Source organism: Phragmites australis, chromosome 1 (genome assembly GCF_958298935.1).
Source record: "Phragmites australis chromosome 1, lpPhrAust1.1, whole genome shotgun sequence".
Classification (NCBI taxonomy): domain Eukaryota; kingdom Viridiplantae; phylum Streptophyta; class Magnoliopsida; order Poales; family Poaceae; genus Phragmites; species Phragmites australis.
The window spans coordinates 7,441,751-7,450,983 of record NC_084921.1 but is presented as its reverse complement, the minus strand read 5'-3'; the positions used below and the strand labels follow the sequence as shown (position 1 = coordinate 7,450,983).

Here is a 9,233-nt window from a genome sequence, read left to right as displayed (position 1 = left end):
GTATCGTCTTCTTGCTCTGCGTCGTCAGATATCATCTCGGTATCCGACAACGTGACAGGCAAGGTTGTGTCGAGCTTAAACGATAGGCAGGTGGGGCAGGCTATCGCGCCTACGTCAACAGTCTAACGAGACCAGTAGTAGCACATGCTGTTCCGGAACGAAGCACGGCGTCTTTGAGCATATCTCCAACTGATTCATTTGTTTTCCTTTGCTTTTGCGTCTTTGAGCGAGCGAGCCAAAAGATTTCCCGAAACCAGGCAGCCTCGATCCCTTGCGTTGCTGATCGATCGTCACAAAAAACGCAATCCGAAAGCGGTAGAGTGTCACTGACGTGCGTGCGTGGTTGCCCTGGTGGAAACTGAAAACATAAAACTGGTCTGTCGGGAGGCTTGGCGTGAACTGGTCTGGTTCCGTGGCCTACCGATCGGGCCGCGATCACGCAAGTGTGCCCGTGGCGTGCCGGTAGATGTGGGGGTAAAAATTCAAAATTAGATAATATATATAAATGTATTTATCGAAATAGATAATATATAATCGTATTTACTAATTTAGTATTCATATTCGACGTATCATGTACCCAAAAAGTTATATTTGGAATATCGTGTGCCGAATATAGCACTATAGCCTATATGTGCCGAATATGAACCGTACTCGGCACACCCTGTGCCGAATATGAACCGTACTCGGCACATCCTGTGTCAAATATAGACTACAGTACCGTATTCGGTACACGGTGTGTCGAATATGCCTTTTCCTGCCGTGCGGTCACGTCGTGGCCGCTTTCGTTGCTTTTGCTTTTGGCCGTTAGGCTCTTTTGGGCGTGTCCTTTTTCCTACCAGAAGGTCATGTCGTGGTTGCTTTCGGCGTGTCCTTTTTTGATTTGGAGCCTTGCTTTTGCTTTTGGCTGGCAGGCCCTTTTGGGCACGGATGGCCGGCAGGCCCTTTTGGGCACGGATGGCCGGCAGGCTCTTTTGCTTTTGGCCGTGTCGCGTGCATGCAAGTTTTCATTGCATGCAGGCTATAAAAGGGGCAACAACGTTCGGCGATTAGCAGCAGCAGAACAGTAGCGCAATGAGGAGTAGTAGTGTAAGGAGAGGAGTAGCAGCGTTCGGCGATTAGCATCAATGGAGCAGCGAGGAGGAGGAGCAGCAGCGCGAGGAGAGGGTTGCCTTCCGTTATAGTAAGTACTTAGATTATGTATGTAATTAATATTTAGATTAGTAAATGTAATTAGAGTAAGTAGATTGTTTATTCCGTGTAAATACATTTGTTAAATGATATTAAGTTGATAAATTAGAGTACGTAAAGTATTTGCATAATTTTATTAATGAATTTGATTAGTCGGTGTGATGAATTGATAAATTAGAGCACATATTTAGAGTGTTTGCGTAATGTAATCAGAGTTATTAGAGTTGTATGATTAATCGGATTAATTAGTTTAATTGAATTAATATGATTAATTATCTTACTCACTTACGTTAAGTAGAGTAATACGAGGTGCCGAATATGACACTGTAGACCAAATTAACAGAACTAATTTGATTAATGAGCTTAATCACTTAGGTTAATGTATGGGGGCATAATTAGTTGTGTATTGTACATACATCTAAGTAGTTATTTTTTTTACATGTACGTTTAGCAGATACGTTATGACTATCTATATTTATTATGGAGAACATCTCGCTATTTTTCATAGGAGGCTCGTATCAATTCAGAATTGCCAGCACATAGAGAATATGGTTGAGCTACCTATTGATTTAGATAACCTGAAATCACATGTTATAAGCCTTTTGTGTGTGAACCAACATTTCTATAATGTTGTCCTAGAGGGTGTGCAGCCATGACTTGTGCCAAACAGCTTGGTCATTGTCCATACTTATTCGAGTTGAGAAGGAACAACGTATGTGCTTTTTACTCACGCAAGGCATTGGAAGAGAACTTTGAAATGGGGGTGTATGTAAACATAGTATCACGACTGATGCAAGATGATACGGTGACTAGCGTGGAAGGATTAGGCCAGCATGTGATGCATGAAGATGAGGGAGGGCATGTCGGGGAGGGCAGTTCCGGTATAGAGGGAGCTGGAGTGGACCCTTCTGAGGTAGATACAGGATGCATGGATGATGAAGTCGGTGGTAGCGGGGATCAAGAAGCTACTAACAACGATGACCTGGTGCTGGTGATCCAGTACTTTCATGGTGCTGGGCTACTGGATTCTACCATCGTTGAGTATAACACCTTGTCTAACTGGGGATACCAGAATAGTGACATCCAGGTCGGATAACGGTTTCAAAACAAGGAGGAAGTCATCCACTTTATTAGCAACTATGCTGTAATCACAAGAAGGGACCACAAGTGTGTCCGGTCTAACCCTACGTAATATAAGGTCAGGTGTATCAAGCATCCGAATTATCCTTACTTCGTATGAGCACATAAGCCAAAATACGAGTACTATTTTGTGCTGAGTAGATACACCCCCACATACATGCAGCGAAGAGGCTGTTAGGAATGTGAGCCACACCGTTGATGCGAGGTTCATAGCACAACTCCTCATCATCCTTGTTGGCACGAACATATGTTTGTCGCCAAAATCCATTATGCAGGAGGTGCAAACTAAGACGGGTATGCTGATCAATTACCACACCGCATGACGAGCGAAGCAGAAGGTGTTGAAGATGCTGTTTGGAAGTTTCGAAGAGTCTTACAACTATGCTCCGAGGCTGCTGCAGAAGATTGCCATGACATATCCAAGGACTCAGTGGGCCATGGAGGATGAGCCGATCAAGCTGGAGGATGGGTCATACAGCAACATTGACCGATACCTTATTAGGTTTTTCTGGTCCTTTGCACAATGCATCGAAGTTTTCAGACATTGCAAGCTAGTTGTATGTGTGGATGCCACATTTCATAGCGGCAAGTACCATGGTAACCTTATGACAATGATGGTGGTGGAGGCAGACAATCAGATCATTCCTCTCGCATTTGCAATGGTTGAGAGTGAGAAAAATGATAGATGGCTTTGGTTCCTCACCTTGGTGAGGACACGTGTCACTAGCAATAGGGGGCGAGTTTACATCATCTCAGATCATAACAAGGGCCTTTTGTATGCGTTAGACGTGCTGCATGACAGCACAAACTACTTCATTGCATGGCATGATGTGGAGAGAAGGTGGTGCATGCGACACTTGGGCGCAAACCTGTACACAAGGTACCACAACAAGGGTCTTGTAAAGAGGTTCAAAGGGTTGTGTCTTCAGAACCAGCACGCGAAGTTCAACGAGATATGGAGAGAGTTAAATGAGACCACTCGCAAGATGATGACAGAGCAAGAAGCACAAGAGGACCATCTGTGGATGTAAATAGTGAGGGGCAAAACTATCATTAGCCGTTCATGTGCTACCATTCAAATCATGGTAACAATAGTTACAACTCAAGCATTGGCAAGCGTAACTAGAGTAAATAGAATTACAACACCCTCACGCTATGGTAAAAGTATTTACGGCCTATAGCAATCTATAGGATTTGCACCATGGTATTGTTCTAATACCAGCTAGGTCTTACATATTAGAATTTTAGAAGATGATGCTTATAATATTTGCACCATATCTATTACACAATTTACTTTAATTTTGTGACATAGATATGATCTCTATGAGAAGAATCAAGCTGCCGTACATCAGCATATCATGAAATTAATTAGTTCTTAGGCCTAAAGTCTAATGGCAGTCAACTTATGACTTCACTTGCCACATGTCTTCATACTCGCTAAATACAAAAATATCAACACTGGAGATTACCAGGGATTAGAACTCGATCTTTATATGATCAGCTTGTAACTGACCTACATCAATCACACCATATCGACAATTAGTCACCTGCTTCTAAAAAGCAAATTGTGGGTTGGTTGTGTGGGGTAGAGCCATGTCTAACAGACTTAGAGAGCACTAGTTGTTACCAAGGAAATAACATGTTAGGGATTGTTTCATAGATCTGGAGCACCAAAAAAGAGATAATTTAAGCTCACATCTTTGTGTAGGAGTGTAGGCAGGTTGTTGAAGTCAAGTTACGGATTCACAGTCGCAGGCTTCATGGACAAGAACTAAAAGTATAATAAACAGAAAAAGGATCAAAATTTTGAGCTACGACCGTGTGACGCAACCAAATGTAAGTGGCATCCTCACCTCAACTTGCTGCTGCAGCGATTGAACGTAGGAAACAAGTTGTCGCTCGTCGTTGCCTCCTCCACCTTCGGCTTCACCAGGCTCTCACCATTGCCCACTTTGCACCTCTAAGAAACCAAGTTGAGATGTGTCTTGGCTTGTTTGTGACGAGTCATTGACAACATTGGTCTTGAATGGAACTTGTGTGGTATGGGTGTGTTCATGCATGATTTTGCTTATGGCTAACCATTGTTGGAAAGTACAATGGAGTTGGTGTGAGTCCAGGGAAAATTATCTCATCAGATCATCCAATGGTTAGGTTTTTGCACTCATCGGATTGTCTGGTGTTAAGGTGAATGGAGAACCAGAGTATTTTAGTGCAGAAAGAAAAGTAAGAGCAGTGCACCAGATGGTTTGGTGAGGGCAAGCAACGTCACTGAACTAATTCTTGAAGAGAGGATGCAGAAGCGAGTCAGGTGGGGATGAAAACACTGGATGATCCGGTGCTTATGCCTTGTGCACACCGAAATATTCACCAGACAAATTCTTACAAAGAGGTTGCAAATGAGAGTTTGGTGCATGTGAACTGATCAGATGATTCGATAATGGACATGAGTTCACCAGAGCATCTGACCAGAAATTTTCTTACAAAGAACAAACTTTCTGTACACAAATGAAGTTGAACTCACCGGATGGTCCGATGTTTATGAGTAGAACACATCGAAATATCTGGTGTTCATAATTTCTGCATGATGTGCTTTCATTTGAGGATTTTTGTTTTGAGCTAACCTGGAGATGGTTTTGGAGTGGGATAAACATGTTTGCTTGTTTCATGGTATGCAGGTGATATATGCAACTTGCGGTCGACCGCGTGATGATTAGGGCCAAGCGGGAGGTTTGGTGCCAAACGATCAAGGAGGTCGGGCAGAGTCTAGGATGATCCTAGCGATACACATGGAGGTCAAGCAAAGCATGAATGGAGAATGATGAAAACGGCGTGTTGATGAAGTCAAGCGAAGAGGATGCCGGTGCAAGTGACGAGGCGGCCCGAGGGATCGGGAGCGGGAGAGACTCACCAGCGGTCAAGGTTGCAAGATGGAGTACACGCATCAACATCGAAGCACCTGCTTGAGGGAAAGCAAGTGGCGGCTAGTCATACTTTGAAAAGCGTACTAGGGTTTCACGATTTGGTCACAAAACTACGAGAGGAATTGAGGGTCACGTGGCATGATCACAAATCTTGCATCAAGGTGAAGCTAAGTCGTGAAGAAGCCATGACCGTTTGATAGACAGAGCGAAAAATAGACCAAAATGGCCCGATGGTAGGTAGAAGTGCATTACCGATGAGAACAATGAAACTTAAGGGCCAAGGCACCTCCCTGTGCCTATAAATAGAGGGGTAGGGCTATATAGAGAGATTGATCCAACCATTTGAGAGTCTAGTGATACGATTTGGAGGAGAGGAGATGATAATCTTAGTCTTTGTAATATGCTAGAGCTTTTGTGAGAAAAATAAATTTGTAATCTGCCTAAAATAGAACTGACCTCTTTGAATAATGAAGTTTATGTTATTTACATATGCTTAAATTTCCCTCTTTCTAGTGTCTCTCTATTGGTTCCATTGCAAGTTTGCAAGTTTTTTCTTTTTTGGTTGTGGTTTTTATTTTCCTTTTGAGCTGTAGTTTATCCATCTTTGTGAAGTAATTCTCATGTTGCTAGAGGTATAAACATTCATATGCTCATGTATTTGAGAGGGTATTGAATCCCCTTGCCTCTAGATCATCAACTTGGAGAGTTGCTTCTTTCAGTGGTTGTCTTTTTGTTTTGTTCTCCATTCAAGTTTCAAGCTTTTGTATACAAAGACACATGAAATGGTCTTGAATATAACCTATGGTTCATATTCCATCCATGGAGTTATGTTGCCTTAGAAATTTCTTTCTCGCTTTGTCTCTCTAGAGTTTATGCTTCTGTTTATGTATTTTTTGAGGAGCATTGGGTGAACAAGGAATAAACCATCTATTTCACAAGAAATTTGTAAGACGCCTATTCACCCCATCTAATTGTCTATCTCAGTTATACAACCTCTTCCCATCCGGCCCCTTTGCCTCCCTCACTTGCCAAACAAAAATTCAAAATGAGACCAACACATCACGAACTAGAAAGCTAGACAAAGGTGGAACCCTCTCCACACTGCTCATTCCCCCCACCTCGCCCAAGCAAGCCTCATCGCCCTTCCCGTCGCCGGCTCCTATGGGCGTCTTCCTCTTCTTGGCATTGTCGTTGTCCCTTGCACGTACCCACACCGGATTGGATGCCAATTACTCCTTCGGGAACCTGCACACCCCGAACAGGTCGACACCACCACCACCACATAGCGTCTCCAAGAACCCATCATCCAGCTGAAGATGCATGTAGCCCTAAGTGTGATTTTGGTAATTAATGATAATATCTATGGACTGACATTTATATTGAGAATTGTTAGTAGGTTGTTCCACAGGTGATGTATGGAAGATTGAGCATGGATTCATTAGAGAATGTCATGTGATCAAGAGAAATGTATCGAGATGAATGAGCTCTAGGTGATGCTTAGGTAAGTGATGACAATATCTTAGACTAACAATTATATTGAGAATTATTAGCAGGTTATTCCATAGGAGATGCATAAGTGATAGAGTATGGATTTATTAAGGAATGTCATAAGATCAAAGAGATGCATTGAAGTCATTGAGCTCTATATGATGCTCATGAGATGAAGGAAGAAACTCAAGAAGATTGACAATAAGCGTGAAGGCTAAGTCACTTGTGGAGATTAAGTGACTAAAGGTATAGAATTATCAATTGAGATTTGTAGACTAACACATGTGTTATATGCTTGAGAGTAATTTGGGGTTAGGTTCAATATGAAGGCAAATATAGAATTGAGATATTAAATATGCCGAATTAAAAGAGTAAGATCGAGACAAGCTTAGTGAACAACTTGTGTGCTTGATGCTTGCGGTTCATGGTTTGGTGGTGAACTGGATGAAGATGACGTGAAAAGATAAATCTTCCATGCTTGGTGTATGGAAGCAATCAAGTGAACTTCATCAAGCTTGATCAAGAGAGGATCAAGATGGGAAGCAAGAATGAACATCATCATCAAGGTCAAGTGAAGGGTTGATGACAAGCCTAGAAGAAGCATCGAGACTTGGATGATGTGTTTATCAAGTCCGGCAGGATGGATAGCTCAAGGCAAAGGTATAAAATATAGGATATTTTCTTTTACCGATCAATGGTGATTAGAGAAGAGATGACCGGATTGATAGGATAAATGTCATACTTAAGAGGGGTTGATGTGCGTTTACTTGAGACATCTGAAGTACCACAATTGCTCAAACTTGCATTTTATATAGAGTGGGAAATTTAGTTTGAGAGAAACCAAAGAAAGATGGCCTTTTAGTGTTTCTAAGTTGTGGCAGTCTGACCTCCGGAACGACCAGTCTGGCCGCTGTATAGAAAAGAATGCTCTGTTCAAGTTTCAAGTGTCATAGTCTGACCAAAGGGCCTTGCCGTTTTGACCGCTATATAACCATGTTTGAGATGTGTTCAGGCCTCAATCCCGGTCTGACCGTGGCGTGGCCCGGTATGACCGCTAAGGAACAGAGGGGTTTAGACCTTCTGCTTTGGCTAGTGGTCTGACTGCCGGGCATGGCCGGTTTGATTGCTTGGGAACAAAGAGTTTTAGCACTTTATTCCTTGCTCACGGTCTGACCGAGAGGGTTGGCGGTCTGACCGAGAGGGTTGGCGGTCTGACCGCCAGCCTATGTCAAAAGTAATCATCACGACTTTATAGCCGCTGAATGGCTAGCAGTCTGACCACTAGTTGACCTGCGGTCTAACTTCTAGTGTCGTAGAAGTGTTAAATCAACAGAAACAGTCACATTTTGGAGTGTAGCCCATATAGTCGCTTGGCTAGTTCAAGGGAGCATGCTAGCACTTGACTACAACTCATTTGAGCTCTTGCCTTCCTCATCTCCCTCTCTTGGTTTAGTGGTTTGGTAGTGTGAGAACATCTACTGGATAACTTTGAAGAGTTTGAGCATTATGGCACTAGTGATCCTTCAAACAAGTATCATCGACTTGTTACTATTGGAGGTTATCACCTCCTAGACAGTTTAGAGGTTGTTGCACTATTAAGCCCTTCAAAGAAAATTATGAAGGAGCTACGACGGTGATTGTGAGAGCCTTTGAGCACGTCTTGTCGGAGAGGCAAAGTGCTACTCTAGTAAAATTGAGGTATTGAGTAGTTCTTGTTCTATGATGGCTTAAGATAAAATTGTTCGGTGTGATTCCTTTCTCGTGTGAGAATTGGGTACTTGATAGAGAAGCGGTTAGAAGCTTGAACTCACATCAACGTGAATTAGGGGTGATCGGCAAATCACCGATACCACGAGATAAATTTCGCGTGTCATCCTTTGAGCTATTTACTTTTATGCAATTTACTTTATACAATTTATCTTCCTAGAATATAAATTGTTGCATGTCACCCTAGGATTACAAATCTTGGCATAGCTCTTAGTTGTTTTCATATTGCTCCAGTGATGTTTAGTTTGTTTCCGCAAGTTTGGTTGATCACTTAGCAATTAGTTTTAAAATCGCCTATTCAACCCTCCCTTTAGTCGGTATCCTAGATCCTACATCAGCGTGCCAAAGTCGAGCCCCGGAGCAGAGGCGGCGGTGCCCATCAACAGGCTGGTGATATAGTCACTATCCATGGACTCCAAAGAACCGCAAGAATTACGCAGAAAGCAACGGGAAATCATTGCCTCCTTCAAGCCGATCTTTCCGTTCTCTAATCACAAAGTGTGCACGGCAGCTTTCTTTCACTCTCTTCCCTAGAGAAAAAGGCTTTCTTTCTCTCTCTAATCACAAAGTTGCACATCTTTTCGGTTCCTAGAAGAAAGGAAACGCATCTTGTCTTGAGGCGGCAGTTCTTGACCAACCCCTACTCATTGTCCAAATGATGCTGCCATGTGTTAGGCTTAATTCAAGCTGGGCGTACGTAAGTGGTGAATACAAATGTACAGGCAGGCA

At 42.8% G+C, this 9,233-nt stretch overlaps 1 protein-coding gene across 2 annotated transcripts; it reads left to right on the top strand.

Moving 5' to 3' along the window:
* Positions 1–1,058: 1,058 nt before the first annotated feature.
* On the top strand, positions 1,059–5,735 carry LOC133887388 (uncharacterized). Of its 2 annotated transcripts, none has more exons than XR_009903547.1 (2): positions 1,059–1,180; positions 5,004–5,735. XR_009903547.1 is itself a non-coding variant. In XM_062327327.1 (2 exons), exon 2 carries the CDS (start codon positions 2,676–2,678, stop codon positions 3,357–3,359), a length of 684 nt encoding a protein of 227 aa, XP_062183311.1. In that variant the 5' UTR covers positions 1,065–1,180; positions 2,604–2,675; the 3' UTR covers positions 3,360–3,590. The 2 variants fall into 2 exon arrangements, 1 of the variants encoding a protein (XP_062183311.1); XM_062327327.1 differs by lacking the exon at positions 5,004–5,735 and adding an exon at positions 2,604–3,590 and having other exon boundaries at positions 1,065–1,180.
* Positions 5,736–9,233: the final 3,498 nt, after the last annotated feature.

What these genes read in the sequence shown, in the direction of transcription:
- LOC133887388 (XM_062327327.1), top strand. Translation starts at nt 2,676, where the DNA reads ATGCTGTTTGGAAGTTTCGAAGAGTCTTACAACTATGCTCCGAGGCTG.